Below are 26,676 nucleotides of genomic sequence, written 5' to 3'. Positions count from 1 at the left end.
CTGAAAAGGAGATCTGCCTTCTTAATAGACATTAAATGGGCAATATGGTATTGTTATCTATAAACACAATGTCGTACAGCAGATCTCTAGAACTTACTCATCTTGCATAATTAAAATTTTAGAACACTGATAAGCAGTTCCCTTTTATTCCTTTCCCCAGCCCTTGGTAACCGCCATTCTACTCTTTGCTTCTCTGAGTTAGTTTTCATCTCATATAATGAAATTATATAGTATTTGCCCTTCTGTGACTGGTTTATCTCACTGGGCATAATTTCCTCAGGATTCTGTACTGAGGTTCTAGCCAGGGCCATTAAGCAAAGAAAAGAAAGAAAAGATGTCCAGATTATAAAGAAAAAACTAAAATGATGGCAGTTTACAAATACATGATCATATATATATATAATGAAGAACAAATTCACTTTGATGAAGTTCAATATGCTAAAAATGTAATACTTTTATACGAAAACTTAGAAGTAAATTGTGCTTCAAAATCATATTTATATAATCTTATATTAATATATAGAAAATTACAAGAAATATAAACACACACAAAATCAGAGCTAATAAACTACTACAGCAAGGCTGTCCTATAGAAGATAAATATATGAAAATCTATTTAGCTACCATACACAAGCAACAAACAATCTGAAATTGAAATTAAGAAATAACTCCATTTGATATAGCACATAAAAAAAGAAAATGTGACTTCTGCACAGAAAACTGCAAAAAGAAACTGAAAAAGACCTACATCAATGGAATAAAATCCCATATTCATGGATTGGAAGACTTAATACCCTAAAGATGACAAATCTTTTCAAACTGATCTGTAGATTTGGATACAGTATCTATCAAAATCCCAGCTACAATTTTGTACAAACTGACAAGTATATCTTAAATTCACACAGAAATGCAAGATGCCAAAACAATCTTGAACAGGAGCAAAATTGGAGAACTCACACTTCCTGAGTCTAAAAATCTATTAGAAAACCACAGTATTCAAGACGGTGCTACTGCCATAAGAATAGACAGAGTTCAATGAAACAGAATTGAGCGGCCACAGACACATTTATGATCAACTGATTTTTGATGAAGCTATCAAGAAATACAATAAGCAAAGAGTATTCTTTGCAGCAAATGATGCTGAGACATCTAGAAACGCAGATGCAAAGGAATACAGTTGCTCCAAATACAAAAATTAACTCAAAATGAATCAAAGATTTAAATGTAACAGCTAAAAATACAATACTTTTACATGAAAACCAAGGAGTAAATCTTCATGAACTTGAATTAGGAAATAGCTTTTCAGATATGACAGCAAAGCACAAATAATGGGACAAAATACAGACACAGTGGACTGCGCCAAAGTGGAACTGCTTCAGAGGAAAGCAACAGGGAAGTGGCAAGCAAGCCACAGAATGGGAGACGGTATTCGCAAATCACTAATCTGACAACGTATTTGTTTCTAGAATACATTTTTAAAACTCTTAAAACTGAGATTAAGGAAAAGAGGAATGTGGATTCTTGTTCAATGAGTATAGAGTTTCAGTTTCACAGATTGAAGAGTTCTGCAGCTAGCTTGCACAATGTAAAAATACTTAACACTACTGCCTAAGACAGTTAAAGTGGTAAGTTTTATGTGTATTTTACCACAATTAAATATTTTTTTAAAACCTCTTAAAACTTGACAAATAAAAAGGCAGCTCAGTTTTTAAATGGCAAAGGATGTGAATAAACATTTCTCAAAATAAGACATATAACAGCATATAAGCACACAAAAATACATTCAACATCATTAGTCATGAGGAAAAGGCAAATCAAAACCAAACCACAATGGGATAGCATTTCAAACTCACTAAAATGGCTATAAAAGTCAGATACTAACAGTTATTGGAGAGAATATAAAGATATCAAAATCCTCATACATAGCTGAGAGAATGTAAAATTATGTGGCCATGTTAGAAAGCAATCTAAAAGTTTCTCAAATAGTTAAATGTAGAGTTACCATATCACTACCAATTTCACTCTAGGACCAAACCCAAGAAAAATAAAAATCACATGTGCACATAAAAGCTCGTATAGAAGGGTTCATTGCAGCATTATTCATAACAGTCAAAAGATCGACACAGCCCAACGTCCATCGACTGACAAATGGATAAACAAAATGTGATATACCCACACAATATTACTTATGGAAAAAGGAATGAAATATTAATGCATCCTACAACATGGGTTGACCTCCCAGACCTGTCTCTTCTAGGTTTCTCTCCTCTTCTCTTTATTCCCCTCATGATGTCTGTTATCTTTCATTCTCTTCCCTTCCTACTCTGCAGAGCAATTTAAGTATATCCAAATTGGGGAAGGAAAAAAACCAACATGTCACTGATATCTACCCTTATAAGAAGATGGAAAGACATAAAGGGATTTGTTTTTTGATTAAAAAAGTTTACTCACAAAGCCACTCATTGGAAAAAAAAAAAAGCAAAATACATAAAAATGGAAAGAACATTAAAAAAAAAACAATAAACAAATAGTAGAAATAAGTGAAACACTAAATCATAGACCTGACAAAACATGGTCCACTGGAGAAGGGGATGGCAAACCACTTCAGTATTCTTGCCTTGAGAACCCTAAGAAGAGTATGAAAAGGCAAAAAGACAGCACACTGAAAGATGAACTCCCCAGGTCTGATGACGCCCAATATGCTGCTGGAGGAGACTGGAGAAATAACTCCAGAAAGAATGAAGAGATGGAGCCAAAGTGAAAACAATGCCCAACTGTGGATGTGACTGGTGACAGAAGTAAAATCTGATACTGTAGAGAGTAATACTGCATAGGAACCTGGAATGTTAGGTCCATGAATCAAGGCAAATTGGAAGTGGTCAAACAGGAGATGGCAAGAGTGAACACTGACATTTTAGGAATCAGTGAACTAAAATGGACGGGAGTGGGCAAATTTAATTCAGATGACCATTATATCTACTACTGTGGGCAAAAATCCCTTAGAAGAAATGAAGTAGCCCTCACAGTCAACAAGAGTCCAAAATGCAGTCCTCTGGTGCAGTCTCAAAGATGACAATGATCTCTGTTCATTTCCAAAGCAAACCATTCATTATCACAGTAATCCAAGTGTATGCCCCAACCAGTAATGCTGAAGAAGCTGAAGTTGAACGGTTCTATGAAGACCTTCTAGAACTAACACCCAGAGAAGACTGGAATGCAAAAGTAGGAAGTCAAGAGGTACCTGAAGTAACAGGCAAATTTGGCCTTGCTTTTTATCACAGCAACTATTAAAAACGTAGCTATTCAAAAATATGGTAACAACAAAAGAAATGCAGCATAAATTAAAGTTGAAACTGAGCTAGTAGTTTGCGCAGTGCCTCATATATAGCAAGTATACTATGCTTCCAGTAAAACTTTAACATGTGCTTTGGACTCCTGAGATTTCCTTAAGGAACCCTTGGTTAGTCTCACATGCAGTTTATTAACCCTAGTTATAAACTGCCACATGCATCACCCATCTATAAATCAAGCTCAACTAACACTGATTAAGCAGAAAACATCAAGTAAAGTACCTTGTATCCCAGGCCCAACTGATAAATAGCAAAAATCTGAGCAGCATTAAGAGCTTCACTGAAAAGGTAAACTGCAGTCATCTGACCACAGAATACTCTGTTAGCATCTGCTGTTTCTGATGAGCCCAGGAAACACTTGTCAAAGGTCTGTGAGAGGAAACAGAAAATTTTATTAGAGAAAAAACAAAAAAAATTGTCTCCTCCAGAATTAATAACAACCTATACTGGTATAAATATTTTGTCTTTTCTAAAGTATAATCTGATTAGATTAAAATTTCATTTAGCATTTCACTTCATTCATTCCCATTTGGTGTAGAGATCAGGAAAGACATCACAGAAAAACAGACAAGTTCTCCAAAGTACAATAAACAGAACTTGATGACAAAATGGACGTAAGAAATGGAGTCAGAAAAATCATTATGGACTCTGTAGGTTCATACTTGGGAAACCAAAGAAGCAGACAGAAGAGCAGGCTTTGGAGCAACAAGCAAAATCATGAGTTAACTTCGAGCCATGTAGTGAATGTGTCTTTTCTGTAAACTAATGTGGGTGAAGAAGGAATTGCCAACAGGGTTCTCTATGGTTAGAAGCTAAGACTGTAAATATGGTTTCTGTAGACATCAAGATACAAATAATAGGTTAAGTCATGGGAGTAGATGCAATCTCGCAAAAGGAATGTGTAAATTCAGAAAAACAGGTGTATGCTTTTCTTATTTACATAGAAAATCTCTCTTAGTAACATCTAGGTTGCAGAGATCACACATAAATTTACACCTATGCAGCAAGAAGGAAAAGAAATGCTTGATATCCTTTAAAAGTATTTTATACCATGGAACTATTAGGAAGGCTGCTGAAAAATGTATATGTTGACATTAAGGAATATAAAAAATTTTTAACACTTGGATTATGAAGACAAACGACCTAGGTCAAATAACTGATTCCCATGCTGCTGATTTTGGCAAATTCCTTAACCTCTCTGTGCTCAGTTTCACCTGTAAAGATTGTAACAGTACTTATCCTGCAAGGTTACAGAAAGTAAAAGTATTTATTACAATGCCTGCAATGCTCAGCAAAGATTAATGTAAGAAAAAAAAAAAAACAGGCTGAAAGGCAATATACATATTTGGTCTCTAATTTAAAAAAAAATTAACAGTTAACATTTATTGAGCACTTATTCTATATAAGTCACTCTTCTAATGGATTTCTGAACAGTAGCTCATTCAATCAACATTCTGAGATAGGTACTATTTTACACCCTCTTTAGGTGGAGCAAAGGGCTTCCCACGGAGCACAGCAATAAAGAAGCACCTGCAACCCAGGAGCTGCGGGAGAAATGGGTTCAATCCCTGGGTTGGGAAGATCCCCTAGAGTAGGAAATGGCAACCCATTCCAATATTCTTGCCTGGAAAATCCCATGGACCAAGTAGCTTACGCAGGCAGGCTACAGTTCAGGGGGTCGCAGAAAATCAGACAGAACTGAGCGACTGAGCACACTCACACAAAAGAGAAACCTCAGGCCTAATAAATTAAGTAAAGTCATAAAGTCAGGAAGGGATTCAAACCCAAGTCTAACAATCCAAGCTCTTAAGGTTAGTATTTCAAAATACGTAAACATGTACAGATTAGGATAATAGGAGTTAATAGTGAATGGGTGTCGCAAGTTTGTATTCATTTTCCGGATCCATAATTTTTCAAGGTTTCTATTAAAAACGTAATGTGGGAGGGAGGGAAAGCATTTTGAATATAATTCTAACTTATGGATCTCTTATTGAACCTTGAAAATATTATAAAAAAATAGTTATCTATAGCAGCTATGAATTATATGGAAAATTTATAAGCCTATTTCACCTAACTCATTCATAAAAATGATCTGAACTCTGCAGTAAAGCTCTGAGGTTTAATTTGATCAATGGACCGATGACACAAATGCTTTCAAGATATACTCACTGCTACCTATGAATCATTGTCTCTACCCTATCCAGAACAATTTTCTAACAAGGACTGAGTAATATCTTATGTGACATATTAGCACATTTCCACTCTCTTAATATATCACATGTTAGCCAAACTACAATTATAAAAAATCCACCACTGTAGTGTTCTAAAATTTATATTCAATATAAAATATATTTTTCTTATTTAAATGTAACTTTCTCAAACAACTTACATCACTCGTGTTGACAAACCATGTTATCTCTCCATAGGAAGCAAGCTCACCATTCACATAACATCGAAGCTCACTGTTCTTCCACCGGTTATAAATGTGCACTATAGTTACCATGTACCACTGGATAAGCAAACAGTTTGAAAAAAAAAAGATAATGATTTTTCCAACAATTCAACCACACTGATAAAAACAAGCAAAAATCAAATGCTAAATTACAGTGAAATCTAAAACTAAAATAAGACTACTTTTATTAAATTCAATATTCTACCCCTGGAACAATATTGAGTCAAGGGAACTCTCTCAACAAATAATAGCTTACCCATGAAACTATTTTTCTAACTTTTCATTATGAAAATTTTTAAAAGGTAAAAAGCTTAATAGAAACTCTCTCACCATCCCACAACTGTCAACATTTTGTTATATTTGTTTTATCTATTTACTGATCTACATATAGATGTTCCTTTTGTTAATAAACCATTCATTAATTTCTAAATGTTAAGGTAGAAAAGCAAATACATATATTTTCACTTGTATTTCCCTTAAACTCTAGAAACAGCTAAATATTCACTCTTTTCATTGTCCAAATTAGAGAGGTTAACAACTGTCCAGCAATTTACACTTCATTTTCTGAACCAGCTTAAGAACAGAATTATGATTTATCACAGCATTCTGAAGGTTAGAACAGTTTGGTAACATAACTATGACTCATAAGATCACATACCTTTTGTGGCTTGAAATCAAATTTCACACAGTGTTGAAAGCCTTTTCCTTTTGACTTTATTGATGTTATAATTAAACATCCCCCAACAAAGTGAGCAGAATAACCAAGACCTTTACTGGTTCTGAAACTATAAAAAATAAGTTTTCATTTCATCTACAAATATTCTTCTCATTTTTCAAAATAAAGTAACAACACTAAGTTACAGAAATACATACCAATACAAATATGGTTTATCTTTATCCACATTGATGTTATTTACAGGATCCATTCTAAGCCAGGTGTGAAATGTAAAACCATTCTGGTATGGCCATTTGGCTATAGGAGGTAATGCAATAGCCTAAAGGGAAAAATTTGAGTTACTGACTCACAATGAAAAATTCTGTTACTGAAATCACGAAAATGAGACCTTCCATGCTACATGTATTTCTACCGTATATTAGTCTACATGCAAAAGTAGTCTCTTCATCTGAAAGATTTTCACTAACTTCTAAATTATTCAAAACACAGATTAATGACGTTAATTTAAACAGAAACATTCCAAGTGATCTGTCTGACACACTAATCTTACTGCTTCATTTCTTACAATGAACATATGCAAAGAGATTCCAATGAAAAGAGACAGGTAGTGATATCAAAGGAAATTTATTGCTGAAATGTTAAATAAAGTAATGAAGAAAGATGGAGAAGGAAAGAAAACAGTTAAGTAAAAAGCCTAGAATGTAATTTTTTAACAGAAAATACAAAGCTGAAGAGGATTCATTCATACCATTTTTTATAACATTTTAAAGTTATATTCATAAGTGACTGTATAGGTAATTTTACCACTTGGCTTAAATTTTAATTTAAAAATAAAATAAAGCAAGGACCCTAATGTCTTCAAAACAAACTTGAAAAAGAAAAGTTGGAGGTCCAGACTACCAATTTATTTTATTTTATTTTTTTAACTGGTGGAAAACTGCTTTACAATATTGTGTTGGTTTCCACTGTACAACAATCCTAATCAGTCATAACTATAAATATATCCTTCCCTCCTGAGCCTCCCTCCCCTCCCCCATTTCACCCCTCTGAGCCATCACAGAGTGCTAGGCTGGTCTCCGTCTTATTTAGCAACTTCCCATTAACTACAGTTGTACAATGGAATATTACTCAGCCATAAAAAGGAATGAATTTGAGTCCACTGTACTGAGGTTAATGAACATAGAACCTCCTAAACAGAGTAAAGCAAGTCAAAAAGAGGAAAACAAGTATAGTATATTAACACGTATATGTGGAATCTAGAAAAATGGTACTGATGACCTTAGTACAGAATGGACTTGTGAACACAGCAGGGGAAGACGAGGACGGGACTAATTAAGAAAACAGCACTGACGGATAGACACTGTCGTGTGCAAAGTAAATAGTGGGAAGCTGCTAACTAACACATTACCAAGTCTAAAACCTAGAATACAAAGATACTGAAAGCTGTGGGGTATTGGCATAAAGATAGAGATATAGACCAATGGAGTAGAAGGGAGAGCCATAAATAAGCCCTCATCTTTGTGGTCTTGATTTTTAACAAGAGTATCAAGACAGTTCAATGAACAAATGCACTGAGAAAACTAGTATTTACATGCAAGAGTATGAAGTTGACCACTTCCTTATATGATACACAAAAAATTAACCCCAAATCAATCACATTTCACATTCCACAAATGTGAACGCTGAAACTAGAAAACTCTTATAAGGAAAAATAAATCTTCATCACCCTAACATAGATAAATTCTTCTTAATTATGTACAAGAGAAAAAAATACATGAACTGGACTTCATTAAAATTAAAAACCTTTGTGCTTTAAAGGATACTATCAAGAAAGTGACAGCCCAAAAGAACAGGAGAAAATATTTGAAAATTATTTATTTTTGACAATTATGATAAGAAGCTTATATCCAGAAGAATATATAAAGGATTGTTACAAATCCAATAATAAATAGACAAATACAGTTTTTAAATGGGCAAAATATCTGAATGGACACAGTTCCAAAGAACATCTGCAAATAGCCAATAAGAACATGGAATGATGCTCAGCATCATCAGTCATTCACTTCAGTTCAGTCGCTCAGTCATGTCCAACTCTTCGCGACCCCATGAGTCGCAGCACACCGGCACACCAGGCCTCCCCGTCCATCACCATCTCCGGGAGTTCACTCAGACTCACGTCCATCGAGTCGGTGATGCCATCCAGCCATCTCATCCTCTGTCATCCCCTTCTCCTCCTGCCCCCAATCCCTCCCAGCATCAAAGTCTTTTCCAATGAGTCAACTCTTCACATGAGGTGGCCAGAGTACTGGAGTTTCAGCTTTAGCATCATTCCTTCCAAAGAAATCCCAGGACTGATCTCCTTTAGAATGGACTGGAGAGTCCAAGGGACTCTCAAGAGTCTTCTCTAACACCACAGTTCTAAAGCATCAATTCTTCAGCACTCAGCTTTCTTCACAGTCCAACTCTCACCTCCATATATGACTACTGGAAAAACCATGGCCTTGACTAGACGGACCTTTGTTGGCAAAGTAATGTCTCTGCTTTTCAATATGCTATCTAGGTTGGTCATAACTTAGGAAATGCAAATCAAAATCTCAACAAGATGTTACTTAACCCGACTTGGATGGCTATAGTCAAAAAGACAGACATTAACAAGTGTTGATAAGCAAGTGGAGAAACTAGAAACCTCCTAAACTGATGGTAAGATTATAAAATAAATAGAGTCACTTTGGAAAAACAATATGGGAGTACCTCAAATGGTTGAACATAAGACAACATGGCTCAGCAGTTCTACTACTACATTTCCAAGAGAAATGAAAACATATGTCCATATAAAAACTTACAAATAAAAGCCCATAGAGCATTTCCAAAAAGTAGAATGCAACTATCCACTAGTTAAAGAATAATTAGGTGGGATGGGGACGGAGATGGGAGGGAAGTTCAAAAGGGAAGGGATATACGTATACCTATGTCTGACTCATGTTGATGTTTGACAGAAAACAAAAAAATTCTGAAAAGTAATTATCCTCAACTAAAAAAGTAAATTTAAAAAATAATTAAACAAAATGTGGTATATTCTTATATTAGAATATTAGTCAACAAAAGGAATGAAGCACTGATACATACTACTACATTAATGGCTCTTAAAACCAGTAGTGTTAAGTGCAAAAAGCCAATCACAAAATTCCAGACATCATATAATTCCATTTGCGTGAACTGCCCAAAATAGACAAATTCAAAGACAAAAAGTAGAACAGTAGTTGCCTAGGCAGGGAGTCTGGAGTGAAAGGTGCAGTGACTGCTCATGAGTGCAGCGTTTCTTTTGAGGGTAATGAACATGTTTTTCCTGTGATCATGTATGGGTGTGAGAGTTGGCCTGTGAAGAAGGCTGAGCGCCAAAGAATTGATGCTTTTGAACTGTGGTGTTGGAGAAGACCCAAGAGTCCCTTGGACTGCAAGGAGATCCAGCCAGTCCATTCTAAAGGAGATCAGTCCTGGGTGTTCATTGGAAGGACTGATGCTAAAGCTGAAACTCCAGTAGTTTGGCCACCTCATGCGAAGAGTTGACTCATTGGAAAAGACCTAATGCTGGGAGGGATTGGGGGCAGGAGAAGAAGGGGACGACAGAGGATGAGATGGCTGGATGGCATCGCCGACTCGATGGACGTGAGTCTGAGTGAACTCCAGGAGATGGTGATGGACAGGGAGACCTGGCGTGCTGCGATTCATGGGGTCACAAAGAGTTGGACATAATTGAGAGACTGAACTGAACTGAAAATTAATTGTAATAATGGCTGCACAAACTGATGAACACAACCATTCACTGTATGTACACTTTAAATGACAGAAATGTATGATATGGGAATTGTAACTCAATAAAGCTGTTAAAAAAAAGATCATACTAAAAGCTTTTCTTGTTATAACACTTTACAAATACCTTTAGGTTGACATCATATATACACATATTTTTTATAAGATATTTCATAAAACATGAAAAACATCATAGAGCCAAATCTATCTAATAACACTATTGAGACTTCAAAAGGCTGATTTAAAATGAATGTTGTATTAAAGAAAAAAATAACACATACTCTTTGTATACATATGTTCTGTCCCAATCAAACATGAAAGCAGAGGATGTAAAAGCTTGGTAAAAATAATTTACCCATGAATAACTTCCCTTTAAAAGCTATGTTTAAGGGGGAAAAAAATGAGTCAATGAATATATTTAAAACATCTATTCTCTGAAAGCTCCAAAAGTTGTGTAGTTCAACTGGCCGAATTTCAAGATGCAAACAAGCAAATGTAATGGACATGTAACAATCTCAAAGAAACATAAATAATAAACTTAAAATATGCATAAAAAAAGGTTTCTCTAATAAGAATACTTCTGTCTCCTAAGAATACTTTTTTATGCTGGGAGACAAATGATAAACTCAATGCCAAGTGAGCAAACTATTCTGGAAAGCTTCAAATCTAAAATAGTTATTTAAGAAAAATTAAAAAGAAAAAATAACAGGAGTGATAAAACCTTCCAAAGAAAACTGTACAATGTTTGTGAAACACTCAAGTATCATAAATGTTCTTTTAAAACACTCTCTTCTTTCTGCAGATATTGCCTGGCTACACAGAGGCCACAAAAGGTAGGATATTATGAGAACAAAAATAAAAAATGAATAAAAGATAACTTTAAAACACTTGCTTCTAACAGGCAGATCAATGTAATAAAGAGGATGTGAAAAAGCTTCCATAAATAACAGATATATATTATATATATTATATAATATAATCATATTATATTTTGAAACACTACAGATATTACTGCCACACATTAACTGTCTTATGTGTAAAGTGACTAACAGTTTACAACAATGCTGAGACTGATACAATATGGAAACTCACAAGTCAGAAAAACTTGCCTAGAAAGTTTCTGTTACTCTCAACTTACACATCAGGTGCAAAAGAAACAGAACTAAGGAAATGTAACACTAAAGAAAGATGAAAGTGAAAGTGCTATACATAAATTTCTACTTCAGAATGCAGAGATAAAAATTCATAAGAAAACATGGCTTATGTTGAAAAGAATTGGGTTCTTATTCCATTGAGACCCCAAGGGGTGAATGCGCAGCTTTCTTAGTTTCTTAAAGCCCCTATTTCTTCCCCTCTAAAACAGTCAGGACAAAGGAACAGGCAGTACTGTTTTAAGGATTGAGTTAGGCTGTACACAGTTTTCACCCAACACAGAACCTGTCAAGAGTGCTTACAGGGCCAGACTTTCAGGAGGCAAAGGGAAGAGCTTCAGATGATTTCCTCATTAAGATCTACTTACTGCAGCGCTCTTTCCTGGAAAGTTGAAAAAGGCATCAGGACCATACTTCTGTGGCATGTGCTTTAACACAGACAGCAACTTTCCAGCATGCGGAGGCTATGAAAATAATCAGCGATTCATTAGCCACATTACTCACCATAGAACAAAAATACATGCTTTTAATATAGACATACTTGAATATACCCCAAAATAATAATTCCATAAGCTAAAAAAGCATATATAATATCCAAAAACGGGTATTTTCAACTATCTTAAAGAAATAAACAACACACTCTAGGCCACTGTTCTGTGGAAGGTGCTAGAAAAATATGAGCCGGCAGCATTTGACACAAAGCACTCCCACACTGCAGCAAAAACGACCTTTTAAAATTACAAACTACATCATCCCACCTCTCATCCCTTTTTAAAACACTTTTTAATCTCACCAAAAAATAATGCTCATCAAGTCCCATTGTTCAAGGCACTTTAAAAACAGTAAAATATTTTAGCCTCATAACCACACTAGGGGTTATTATCATCCCATTTTACAAAGGAGGAACTAGAGGCAGAGGAACATATCCAAGGTCATACAGGTAGCAAGTGGGATGAGAACTCAATGATTCCAGAGTCCAAGCTTTTAATCACTACACTTTCAACTTTATATAACTCTATCTCTCCAGTAGCTTCTCACTGCCTTTAAAAGACCAGAATTCTTAACATGACCCAAAAGATCCTTTAAAAGAAAAGACCAGAATCCTTAACATGACCCAAAAGATCCTTTAAAAGAAAAGACCAGAATCCTTAACATGACCCAAAAGATCCTTAACTGCACTCCATCTATAATGACTTTTTCCCCTAACAGAGCCTGAGCACAAACTAGTCTCCTTAAAATGTTCTCATGAAGACTATTCACCACTCCCAGCCCTCCCCTGCCTTAACTAAAGAAATCCACCCAACCTTTAAGCTCATCTTAATGGTCACTTCGCAGGGCACTCTGTCCTGACCTCTGAAAACAGATCAAATCTCCCTACCATATATCATTCTACAACATGTTTCTACGATGGAGCATGTATAAAAGTTGTAACATTGCATTTGTTTGATTAATGACTCTTTGATCCACAAGTCTCCTCTAACACATTCAACAACCAACAGCTAAAACAAAAAGGTGTATTTACATTTACAAGGAAAAGCAAAGGACAAGATAGTAATTTAAATCAGTTTGCAAGCAAATAGAATAATGTGTAGTGCATTCCTCTTAAAAGTTAAAGTTCAAAACAGTGTCAAACTACAAATGAAATCACAGTCTTGCCTTCATCTTATTGGGCACCTGGTCTAAATTATCATGAATAACTATCTAGGGGTTTCCCTGGTGGCCCAGCAGTAAAGACTCTGCCTGCCAATGCAGAAGACATGGGTTTGATCCCTGATCTGGGAAGATTCCACATGCCACAGAGCAACTAAGCCCGTGCGCCACAATTACTGAGGCCACGTACCACAACTACTGAAGCCCCACCACCTAAGAGCCTGTGCTCCCCAACAAGAGAAGCCACGGCAATGAGAACCCTGCTCGCCAGAACCAGAGAAAAGCCCGAGCGGCAACAAAGACCCACCCAGCACAGCCAAAAGAAACCTAACTAAAACAGTTTGGCAATCTTTCATCCAAAAGCTAAGTGGCAAGTGGCATTAATAAGCTTGATCAAGAACTTTTCACTTAACCACACTGTTCAATTATAAAAGTGTAATAAGTTACTATAATCACATTGTGTTAAGTAAATTCTAAAATGAAATTACCAAAAATAATCTATAGTCAAAAATAAAAATATAATATTGCAACAGTTTCATCTACAGAAATCACTCCTCAAATTTTCCTTTTTTATCAACCTATTAAAAAGGACACAAGAGTAGCACTTTACTCCACAGATGCTGCTAGGGGGACTGTATACTAGGAAAGCCTCTCAGAAAATAATTTTAGTATTCATATTTCAAGAATCATTGGAAACTGATACACTAGTTCATATGTAAAAATCTATGCTGAAGTAATAATCAAAAAGGCAAACACACATTTAAATACAGGGATTTTTCACTGCATTAATGTGATACCAAAGCTACATAATAACTGAAAAAGCCCTGCTTTGTTTTATTAATAGTTCATTATTTTTTCCCTCTATTGCCTATAAGTTAAGTCAAGTCACTCGCTCAGTTGTGTCTGACTCTTTGCAACCCTGTGGACTGTAGCCCACCAGACTCCTCCGTCCATGGGATTCTCCAGGCAAGAATATTGGGGTGAGTTGCCATTTACTTCTCCAGGGGATCTTCCCAACCCAGGGATCGAACCCAGGTCTCCCGCTTTGCAGGCAGACGCTTTAACCTCTGAGCCACCAGGGAAGCCCTATCCCCTATAACTATACCCTTAACCTCAATGTGTTTAACCTGTTTTTTTTAATATTTATTTATTTGGCTGCATCAGGCGTCCTGCAGGATCTTTCAATGTAACACAGATTTTCTGTAATAGCTGCAGTACACAGAACTAGTTGCTCTTCAAAATGTGGGATCCCAACATTGCAAGGTAGATTCTAAATCACTGCATCACCAGGGAAATCCTGCTTAATTGTTTTATATGTTGACCTTCAAAAATGCGTATCTGTGTGATTATACTTAAAATTTAAAAGATGTTGGGTTATATATATTAGATACTACATATTAGATAATATATGTCTAACCCAACATCTTTTAAATTTTAAGTATAATCTGTACTTAAATTTTAAGTATAATTCTGAAAGATATGGGAATACCAGACCACCTGACCTGCCTCTTGAGAAATCTATATGCAGGTTAGGAAGCAACAGTTAGAACTGGACATGGAACAACAGACTGGTTCCAAATAGGAAAAGGAGTACGTCAAGGCTGTATACTGTCATCCTGATTGTTTAACTTCTATGCAGAGTACATCATGAGAAACGCTGGGCTGGAGGAAGCACAAGCTGGAATCAAGATGGCTGGGAGAAATGTCAATAACCTCAGCAATGCAGATGATACCACCCTTATGGCAGAAAGTGAAGAAGATCTAAAGAGCCTCTTGATGAAAGTGAAAGAGGAGAGTAAAAAAGTTGGCGTAAAGATCAACATTCAGAAAACTAAGATCATGGCATGTGGTCCCATCACTTCATGGCAAATAGATGGGGAAACAATGGAAACAGTGGCTGATTTTATTTCGGAGGGCTCCAAAATCACTGCAGAAGGTGACTGCAGCCATGAAATTAAAAGACGCTGACTCCTTGGAAGGAAAGTTATGACCAACCTAGACAGCATATTAAAAAGCAGAGACATTACTTTGCCAACAAAGGTCCATCTAGTCAAGGCTATGGTTTTTCCAGTGGTCATGTATGGATGTGAGAGTTGGACTATAAAGAAAGCTGAGCACCGAAGAATTGATGCTTTTGAACTGTGATGTTGAAGGAGACTCTTGAGAGTCCCTTGGACTTTAAGGAGGTCCAGCCAGTCCATCCTAGAGGAGATCAGTCCTGGGTGTTCATTGGAAGGACTGATGCTAAAGCTGAAACTCCAATACTTTGGCCACCTGATGCGAACAGCTGACTCATTTGAAAAGACCCTGATGCTGGAAAAGACTGAAGGCAGGAGGAGAAGGGGATGACAAAGGATGAGATGACTGGATGGCATCATCGGCTCAATGAACATGAGTTTGGGTAAACTCCGGAAGTTGCTAATGGACAGGGAAGCCTGGAGTGCTGTGGCTCATGGGGTTGCAAAGAGTCAGACACGACTGAGCGACTGAAATAAACTGAACTAAAATTATACTTTAATTTTAAATATAATCAATATATAGTCAAGACTGTATATTGTCACCTTGCTTATGTAACTTCTATACAGATTACATCATGCAAAATGCCAGACTAGATGAAGTATAAGCTGGAATCAAGACTGCCGGGAGAAATATCAATAATCTTGGATACGCAGATGACAACATCATTATGGCAGAAAGCCAAGAGGAACTAAAGAGCCTCTTGATGAAAGTAAAAGAGGAAAATGTAAAAGCTAGCTTAAAACTCAACATTCAAAAAACGAAGATCATGGCATCCAGTCCTATCACTTCATGGCAGATAGATGGGGAAACAGTGACAGACTTTATTTTCTTGGGCATCAAAATCACTGCAGGTGGTGACTGCAGCCATGAAATTACTTGCTCCTTGGAAGAAAAGTTATGACCAACATAGACAGCATATTAAAGAGCAGAGACATTCATTACTTTGCCAAAAAAGGTCCATCCAATCAAATCTTTGGTTTTTCCAGGAGTCATGTATGGATGTAAGAGTTGGACTGTAATGAAAGCTGAGCGGAGAAGAATTGATGCTTTTGAACTGTGGTCTTGGAGAAGACTCTTGAGAGCCCTTGGACTGCAATGAGATCCAACCAGTCCATCTTAAAGGAAATCAGTCCTGAATATTCATTGGAAGGACTGATGTTGAAGCTGATTCCAATACTTTGACCACCCAATGCAAAGAACTGACTCACTGGAAAAGTCCTGATGCTGGGAAAGATTGAAGACAGAAGGAGAAGAGGACAACAGAGGATGAGATGGTTGGAAGACATCACCAACTTGATGGACCTGACTTTGAGCGGGCTCCGGGAGTTGGTGATGGACAGGGAAGCCTGGTGTGCTCCAGTCCATGGGGTCACAAAGAGACAGACACGACCAAGCAACTGAACTGACTGGGTTAGATATATTATTCTATTTTTCACTTTCTTCCCGCTTTTTGATATCTATTCATTTTACTCGATGAGCTAAGTTGCTTCAGTCATATCCAATTCTTTGTGACCCTTAGCCCACCATGGGCTATGGGCTGTGATCCACAGCCCATCAGGTTCCTCTGTCCATGGGTTTCTCCAGGCAACAATACTGGAGTGGGTTGCCATGCTCTCCTCCAGAGGACCTTCCCAACCCAGGGATCAAACCCACATCTCTTATGTCTCCTTCATTGGTAGGCACTAGAGCCACCTGGGAAGTCCATTTTACTCTATGCATTAATTCTACCTGCTATATAATAATCTATATATGCATCCAATACACTTACCTAGCTACTCTCCTAAGATAAACATACATGTTGACAATTCACTGCCATCAAAAATAATGCTTCTGAACATCCTCAGAGATTAAAAATAACTCTGTCCTCCACTTATACTTGCTATTTTCCAATTTATAATTCTTGATACTACTGATATCACATATCAATATTGTTTTAATCAGAACATCTCTAATTATTAGTGATTTAGCATATATTTGATTATGGGGTTTCTATCCCTGAAAATAAATATCTGTTCGTATTCTTTGCTATTTTCTTATAGTTTTCTCTATACACCAACATAACAAAAATATTTTAATTATATATTCAGAATAAATTATTTGAACATAAACCAGTATTCTGAACATGACACAGCAACAGGACCTACAATACCCAACTAGAAAACTGGACAAAATGTACGAAACTAAAACTGTTTTCAGACATGGAAAAGAGGCAGCTCAAGACTGTGATCCTTGAGAAAGGGAAAGAAAACAAGCCATGATATTCCCTGACTTTTCAGTTGGAGTCAATCTCCATATCACAGATCACTGCACAGGGGAGGGAAATCAAAAGTCTCATTGAGTCAATGAGGCAGAAACTGGAGAACGGGTAGTCTGAGGAGGACAGAACCGTCAGGCAGAATACTACAGAGGAAGGGCCAAGGCAAAGAAGAGACTCTAGCAGTCTTCACTGACCCTTTGACGTAATACCAAACTGTGCATTCCTACCTTAAAACTCCACAAGGTGAGGTTTTAACAGCCATCAGTCAAAGAACTCCCAGAGCTAATACAGAGCCAGGAATCACTGAGAGCTCACCAGCACAGGGAGTATAAGCACAGGCTTATACTACCTCTTGCCTTGTGTCTGAGACTCAGGGTCATCCACAGAGACTCTACAAAAGTGAGGCCAGAATAGTAAGGCAGACTTTGCCTGAGAGCAACAGCCACTCTAGACGTGGCCCAAAACAACTTTAAAGCAGCCTGAAAGGACTGCTGGCGTGCTGCAGTCCATGGGGTCGCAAAGAGGGGGCCACGACTGAGCCCCTGGACGGACAGCCTGATGGCAAGGACCACAAGCAACTGATCTGCCTGCAAACAACAGTGTAACTATCCTATAAGAACCATAACAAAATCCAGCAACAGGCGCTTGGTCACCACGAGCTATGACTAACATCACTATGTCTCAAATCACTAACATAAAGAAACTAGAAAACAGGACCTATAACTAAAAGCATAATGAGCAAATAAAAAGCGGACCTAGAAAATACAAAGATGACAGAATTACTGAGTAAGAACATTAAAGCAGCTATTAATATGTTATATATTTCCAAAGATTTAAAGAAAAAATATGAATGAGGGGAAAAAAATGAAAGCTATTTTAAGAAGAAACAAATAGAATTTAGAGACATTAAAAGTATCTGAAAGCTGAAAAGTTTAATGGATAGTAACAAAACTGTAGAAGAAAAGATCTTAAAAATACAGCAATAAAAGCAATTTAAAATGAAGCACAAAGAGAAAACACTTAAAAAAAAAAAAGTGATTAGATCTTAGTGACCTAAGGCACAATACAGAGAAGATTAACCAACATGTAATGAGAGTCCCAGAAGGAGTGGGAGAGGGCAAAAAAATGCTATTTGGAGAAATAATGACCAAAATGTTTCCAAACTGGATGAAAATTATAATCCCACAGATGCAAGAACACCTAGTAAGAATAAATACAAGGTAAACTTCACCAAGAAACATAATAAAATCACTTCAAATTAGTGATTTAAAAAAACCTTAACGGCAAGCAGAGAACTAAAGTTTGATACAAAGAAGCTAGAGAGTCTAATCATTTTAATATAATACTGTATAATGGCAGAGCACAAACTTAGATATATTCAAACAGAACTGGATTACGGATCAACAGGCTGAGGAAGCTGCTGTAGGGAACGATTTCTAAAGAGCTCTATAATAAGCCTAGAAATGCAACAAAAATGGAGAAAATATTTACTAGTATTTCCCAAGGGAAGTAAACGGTAAATAAACAGGTTGATGAGGCACCTGGAGTTCAAAATTCTCCAAGCCAGGCTTCAACAATACGTGAACCGAGATCTTCCAGATGTTCAAACTGGATTTAGAAAAGGCAGAGAAACCAGAGATCAAATTGCTAACATCCATTCAATCATTGAAAGAGCGAGAGAGTTCCAGAAAAACATCTATTTCTGCTTTATTGACTATACCAAAGCCTTTGACTGTGTGGATCACAACAAACTGGAAAATTCTGAAAGAGATGGGAATACCAGACCACTTGACCTGCCTCCTGAGAAATCTGTATGCAGGTCAGGAAGCAACAGTTAGAACTGGACATGGAACAACAGACTGGTCCCAAATAGGAAAAGGAGTACGTCAAGGCTGTATATTGTCACCCTGCTTATTTAACCTCTATGCAGAGTACATCATGAGAAACGCTGGGCTGGAGGAAGCACAAGCTGGAATCAAGATTGCTGGGAGAAATATCAATAACCTCAGATATGCAGATGACACAACCCTTATGGCAGAAAGCGAAGAAGATAAAGAGCCTCTTGATGAAAATGAAAGAGGAGAGTGAAAAAGTTGGCTTAAAGCTCAACATTCAGAAAACAAAGATCATGGCATCCAGGCCCATCACTTCATGACTAATAGATGGGGAAACATTTGAAAGTGACAGAGTTTATTTCTTCAGCTCCAAAACCACCGCAGATGGTGACTGCAGCCATGAAATTAAAAGATGCTTGCTCCTTGGAAGAAAAGTTATGACCAACATAGACAGCATATTAAAAAGTGGAGACATTACTTTGCCAACAAAGGTCCATCTAGTAAAAGCTTTGGTTTTTCCAGTAGTCATGTATGGATGTAAGAGTTGGACTATAAAGAAAGCTGAGCACCGAAGAATTGATGCTTTTGAACTGTGGTGTTGGAGAAGACTCTTGAGAGTCCCTTGGACCACAAGGAGATCCAACCAGTCCATCCTAAAGGAAATCAGTCCTAAATATTCATTGGAAGGACTGATTCTGAAGCTGAAACTCCAATACTTTGGCCACCTTATGTGAAGAACTGACTCACTGGAAAAGACCCTGATGCTGGGGAAGATTGAAGGTGGGAGCAGAAGGAGACAACAGAGGATGAGATGTTGGATGGCATCACCGACTCATTGGACATGAGTTTGAGTAAGCTCAGGGAGTTGGTGATGGAGAGGGAAGCCAGGCATACTGCAGTCCCCGGGGTCGCAAAGAGTCAGACACAACTGAGCTACTGTACTGAACTGACCAATTCTATCTCTTGCAAAGGACCATGAAAATGCACCTAAGGAGAGGAGATCCAATAAACAACATGGCTTTTGGTTCACTGAGTGGGTTGTTCAAGTTTAAGGGCCACACTTAAAACTACTCAGATTGATAGAAAAGCTAGGTGCTGCTACCCAACATTTTAATTTCTCTGTCCTTAGCCTTTTCCTCTAGTAAATGTTGAATGTATATTTGAACTATTAATCATTCAAAGAAGGACCGAATTACGAACCTTCTTGGAACACTCAGTTCTCTTAGTCCACAACTGGGTCATGTGATAGCAAAATCAGCCCTGTAAGTCAAAATGCTACTCTAATGACCTCGTCTACTCAATTTGACATTCAACCCTTGCGCAGCAATATCAATTGCTTAAAAGCCACTAAAATGTTTGGGGAGGGGAATATTTTCAAATGTCAAAGAATATTTAAGTTTACCCATCGTCCTTTATCTCCTTGAAGTTTACTGAAGAATAGCTTCAGTTCTCGAACTGTCAAGTTGTAGCTAGCCAGCACTCCCAACATGTCAACTAAAAGATCTGGAAACAAAGAAAGCAACAAATAAGATAATTAAGCTACATCTATTTCTTGAAGAATTAAAATATACAGTGCTTGCTTAAGAGTTTAGACGATAAAGTTCCAGGTACATGTCACATGCTCAGTGTCTCTTAGATATTACTAAAGAAGAAAACTACAGTACTTATAATCAAACTTCATTTCCTCACAACCACTGTATTATAGAAAGTCATACCTGCAATCATATTGTCAACTTTTTCAATTCTCCCAAGCACTTTTTCAACAAGGCCTACTTCAGTGCAGATTTGAAGATTTCGTATACTTTTCTTCAGAATGGCTGTAAACATGCTCCAGACTTCTGCTTGGCAAGTAACATCACATTTTTCCAGTAGGTCCACCATGCAGATGATACTCTCACCTTCTTGAATAATGAAATTCATTTCTAAATCAAACTGCCCTCCTACCAACTTCAGGGGGTGACAGGGAGGGTGGAAAGAAAAAATACATTAAAAGCATTAGCATTTCTTCACTGTAACTAGAGTACATTACAAAGCTTTAGTTTGGCAGTAACTACCCATATATATTCTTCTCTACCCCTTACAACAATAAAAAGATCTTTTTTTAATTTTAAATTTATTTTAATTGGAACCTAATTACTTTACAATATTATAGTGGTTTTTGCCATACATTGACGTGAATCTTTTAAAAGATCTTTAAAACACATATACACAGCTCTAAAAAATCAAGCTTCGGAAGAAATCTTCATGTTAAGATAGCACAGTCAATCAAGACTTTGAATATAAAAATAGAAATATTTTCAACAAAAACACAGGATGTCTTAGGTAAATCAGTACCTACTGACACTGATGAAGATCTCAGTTGACACCACTCTCTGTGACCCCGTGGATATAACCCGCCAATCTCCCCTCTCCATGCAGTTCTCCAGACAAGAATACTGGAGTGGGTTGTCATCTCCTCCTCCAGGGGATCTTCCCGACCCACAGATTAAACCTGGGTCTTTTTCACTGCAGGCAGATTCTTTACCATCTGAGCCACAAGCAAAGCCTCAATGAAGATCTAACTTAGTTCTGTAACTGCTTCTAATTCAATGTTTCATCTATGAATTAGGTAATCTGTAAGCTACACACTATTCTTGCCTGGAGAATTCCATGGACAGTGGAGCTTGGCAGGCTACAGACCATGGGTCTCAAAGGGTTGGACACGATTGAGCAATTAACACTGTAAGCTACTCATAGCAATTCATCCTTTGCTACCCATATAAGGTATGAGCTCGCAACAAAAATGAAAAGCTGAAAAAGGCTCAAAATGGACACAAAACTTGTAGTTTATACTTGTCAAATTCCTGGTTTATTATATATACCTATCCATTTTGATCCCTCCTATCAATAATGAGGAAAATTTAAACATAAACTTCACACACACTCAAAGCCAATAATCAAAAAAATGTTATTTAAGATTGCTATTAGAAAATCCATCCAGAGTAAAGTGTACTGAGACCTATTCCTACCTTGCCATGTCACCCACAGTATTCTCCTACAAAGTCTTTTTTAATTTTAACAAACCCCAACTGTTTAAACGAAATAAAATACTTTTAGAATTACCTTTGCAGACTTTTTTTTTGGGCCATGCCATGCAGCTCATGGGATCTTAGTCCTCAACCAGGGATTAAACCCACGCCCTCAGCAGTGAAAACACAGAGTCCTTAGACTGCCAGGGAATTCCCAGGCCTATCTTTTTTTACAGATCTCTATATTTTAAAGAATAGTTACATATATGATTCACCTACACTCCAGTCCTTCTGAACACTTCTTTTTTATGCAGTTTTCATTATGTTTTACTAAACTCAAAAAGTAGGAAAGAATTACAAGAAAGTGAACTGCACAAAACAAAATCTCATGCAAAAAATAACAGACGTGACCAGAGTTTACTTCGGAAAAGCAAAAAACATTCAGAATTAGGGAATCAATTAAAACTCCCTACAGCCAGGAATGAATACACATCCCATGTTCTGTGAAAGATACACCATAGCATGGAAAAGAAAGAACGGAAAAATGAAAATCAAGAGGCAGTATCTGCATGCAAGGGGATGAGCATTCTCGGCAAGCACAGTGTTAAACGCTTTTGGTTCTTCCAGGAAAGCTACGGCAGAGATTTTCATGTACGATTCTTTGCATCGTCAGTAGCAACAGGTGACATAGGGGATGACAACCGTGTTTGTGCTCCCTTGGTGTCAATGGGCCAATCCCATGGTCCTAGTTATATAGCAGGACCTAGCTCTAGCAACATGGTCCCAGCTACAAAGTACACATGCTTGGTTCCCTAGGGCGACCCCACAATTCTGTAAGCTACAAGAGAACTCCTAATAGGGATTGTTTTGGTTTTATGATTATTATTCGTGATTTTTTTTTCGCTTGATGTGTCCTTAATTTTATTCTGAAATAATTTCAGACTTTCAAAAAATTGCAGAACAGTATACAGTTCCTGCATACCCTAATGTGAATATGTTGTATCATCATAGTATAATCATTAAAACCAGGTACAGTACTACAGATCTTACTCAAATAGCAAGGCTTGTCACACTAATATCCTTTTTCTGATCCAGCATCGGCATCTCCTCAGTCCTCTCCAAACTATGACAAGTTACACAGGCATTCTTTGACTTCCACGATGCTGACACTTTTGAAGTGGATTTGCCAGCTATTTTAAAGACTGTCTTATCATGTGAATGATTTTTCACGTTTAAATTCAAGCTGTGTATTTTTGGTAAAAAATACTCTACAGAGATGACATGTGTCCCTCTCAGTGTGTTACTACCTCAAATGATACCTGATTGCTGTATCATTCAGATGGTATCTGATGTCAGTACGTCCCACGATTGGTGAAGTGAGACTGATCTCATGCTCAAGTATCTGTCAGATTTTTTCTGTTTTAAAGTTATTATCTTTCATTTTCACATTATTAAGCTTTCTTATGGAGAATACTTCAAGACTACACAAACAGATTGTTTCTCATCATACTTTTAAGCATCCATTAATGGATCTTACCTGGAACCATAAATACTGTGGCATAGATAAATTGTCATCTTCTATTTCCACCAAAATTTCTGTGTTCATTAATTTTAAAGACTTCCTTTAGTAATAAAATATACCTAAAATGTCAGCATTATGCCCCAAAAGGAAAATTGGAATGACTTTCATGAAAGTCACAACTAAGACTAAGATGTACTATCACCACTATCACTTGATGTATTTCTGGAGATACAAAAGTCACATTTAGTGCAAAGGCAGCAACATGTATAAATATCAGAACAGGGGGCTTAAATTCCAATTATTCTCAGACGATAATGAGGAAAACTAAAAACGGCTATAACTGAGCTAAGTATTTGGCAATGGAACTAATGAATCCATCTCAGAAAGAATTATGCTAAACAGAAGCCAGACACCAATGGATACCTTAACAACTAGAAATTTATTCCACAGGTACATTTAAGTAATGATGTTAGATATAAGAACTTCATTTAGCATGCAACAGAAAACAGAAGAAACAATACCCCTCAAAAAGACATGATCAAGTCAGTAACATCGTGTTTTAATGGAACATGATTCAGTCATTGAAAATAACGAGGCAGCTCTGACAGAAAAAAACATCTCTAAAATACACTGTGTAGCTGAGATAATCAAAATGGAGAAAAGTGTGAATAGTAGGCTACAATTTGAGTATAAAACATATACATATAAACATATACCTGAGAACGATACACAAGAAACTAAGTGGTGACTGCCTCTGCAAGGGCAACTGAGCACATGGAGAATGAGGGCGAGGGGAGAAACTGGAGCCAACAGACACTTGAGGATGTCCTCCACACTGATCTCAATAGGCCACAGACCTAGCTGCAGCTAACTTAAACGGCCTTACCTTCACCTTAATATTACTTACATCAACCTTTCATCTTGATCTGTGTTTATCACCATCAACATGCACCCTTCCAAGAAGCTATAGAATTAATTTTTGAAAAGTAATTTCCAAAAAAACATCCAAATATTTCAGCAGCTTTTAAATTGAGTTTAGACTGTGAGAGCAGTATCCAGACAGGTGTGTTAAGTATTTCTCCATTGCTTTAAATATTGTAAAATATGCCTTTCAAGGAGAAAATTGATGGCAGAAATTGGTACATACACATGTGGCATATTTGATATACTATATGTATGCATGTCTGTTATACCTAAAAAGCACGCACAGGGTCTACAGTATGTCATGTTAACCCTTTTAATAGTTATCTGAAGCTGATCAACCTTCAAAACACAAATTTGTTTCCGAAGGCAGGGATCATAATCCAAGTCCAGGCCCTGGCTAGTTATTATCTGAGCTGTAGTAATGGCTGTGCACTACAAAATGCAATCTTCCCAAATGTCACAGTAAGTTATGAATATCTGAGCAGCCTAATGCACTTTACTAGCCATGAAATGTGAAAATGTAATCTTATTACCTTTTTTATGGTTGTATTTTTTTGAATAATGTAGCCTGGAAACTGATGTATAGTCTTTTTCTGCATTTTAGCATGATTTGGTCTCCATTGCTATAGAGAACATTTTTCAAAACTCTCCATTTCAACATATTTTAGTCTTTGCCTGAACTTCATAAACAATTTTTATAGCCACCTTCAGGGTGGTATAACATTCTTTGTATAGGTTATGGTTTAAAGTACAAGATTATAGAAATTATAAAGTATATTAGTCAAAGAATCTAAATAAACCTTCACAAGTTTTGTATTAAAACTTTATTTGGGCACAAAGATTATTTTCTTCACAACGATTTTATTAACAAAAGGTTTTACGCTTTTTAGTGATTAAGGCTAAGTCACTTGTATTTTCAAACAGCCAAGAAACAAATATAGACCAAAACTAATTATTTTTCTCTTCAAAACTGGAAAGACTATCATACAAGAAAATTCTAATACTTAAAAGTAAAGACCTGTTTTCCCAGGAAACTTGCTGAATTTTCAAAGCTGCAGCAGGTACGGCAGAAACCGGGCAGAGCACATGCACCGTCTACGGCCTCCCTAGGCACTCCCTGTCTCTGTCTCGGCCGCCCGGTCTCTGGCACTACGCGACCGCAGCCCTCGCAGACTCTCACACCTCTGCATTCCCTAGGGTTCACTTGTGACGCTTCGTGCTAAAAACTTCAGTAAGGGCAGATAGGAACTCTTTAAAAAGCCAGACCATGACCAAGAAACTCTTCAGCTTATCTCCTCTCAGCACTTTCATTTAATAGAGACAGACTGCACTTGTCCTTACAGGGATAGTTCTGTGATTGGTACTCAATCTGTCAAAATAAAACATGTATTGTTAAGGGCCTTTCTTGGAGGTCCAGTGATTAAGACTCAGTGCTTCCACTGCAAGAGGTCCAGGTTCAATCCCTAGTCAGGGAACTAAGATCCCACATGCCACACAGCATGACCTCCCCCTCAAAAAAACTGTTGAAAGATAAAAACAGAGATGACAACTATTTCTTACAAGGGGGCGGGGGGAGGAATGGCTCACACCAAAATTAGGATATAGATAATTTTTCTGGTTGGGATAAAAAGATTCCAAGATGTTAATACTGTTCTATCACTAATCTGCTGTTAGGTATATGTATTTATATTTTATGTACATTTATATATTTTACACATGTATCTTTGGCATGTTTGATACACTTCACAATAAAAAAATTTTTTATTGTGGTTCCATGATGAAGGTACTCCTAGAGTGGCTAGCATAAAGACACATAAATTTAACCTAGAAGGGCACAGGCTCTTAGAAACATTCTAACATTCTCTTAGAAAAAGCTGCGTTCTCTCCAATGAACTCACAAATCAAAATCAAAAAACACAAGAGAAAACAACACAGCACAAAGATGAGTCAGTAGACATGCTATTAATAACCTGAAGTACTCAAGAACTTCAAACTAAAAAATTATCAACGGTATGCGATTAT

The 26,676-nt window shown here is 36.9% G+C and overlaps 1 protein-coding gene across 5 annotated transcripts in view; it reads right to left on the bottom strand.

The window, feature by feature from the left end:
* Positions 1–26,676, bottom strand: part of LRBA (LPS responsive beige-like anchor protein) — a 748,427-nt gene that overhangs the window by 647,391 nt on the left and 74,360 nt on the right. For all 5 annotated transcript variants that reach the window (XM_069556712.1, XM_069556716.1, XM_069556715.1 and 2 more), the window contains exons 3-9: positions 20,916–21,147; positions 20,603–20,703; positions 11,808–11,903; positions 6,676–6,797; positions 6,461–6,587; positions 5,740–5,859; positions 3,573–3,719 (exon numbers count right to left, since the gene is read on the bottom strand). In XM_069556712.1, coding sequence (XP_069412813.1) covers positions 3,573–3,719; positions 5,740–5,859; positions 6,461–6,587; positions 6,676–6,797; positions 11,808–11,903; positions 20,603–20,703; positions 20,916–21,147 — 945 coding nt within the window. The remainder of the gene's footprint in view (positions 1–3,572; positions 3,720–5,739; positions 5,860–6,460; positions 6,588–6,675; positions 6,798–11,807; positions 11,904–20,602; positions 20,704–20,915; positions 21,148–26,676) is intronic.

Source organism: Ovis canadensis, chromosome 17 (genome assembly GCF_042477335.2).
Source record: "Ovis canadensis isolate MfBH-ARS-UI-01 breed Bighorn chromosome 17, ARS-UI_OviCan_v2, whole genome shotgun sequence".
Taxonomy (NCBI): Eukaryota; Metazoa; Chordata; class Mammalia; order Artiodactyla; family Bovidae; genus Ovis; species Ovis canadensis.
The sequence above is the reverse complement of the archived record's forward strand: the minus strand, read 5'-3'. Positions and strand labels throughout refer to the sequence as shown.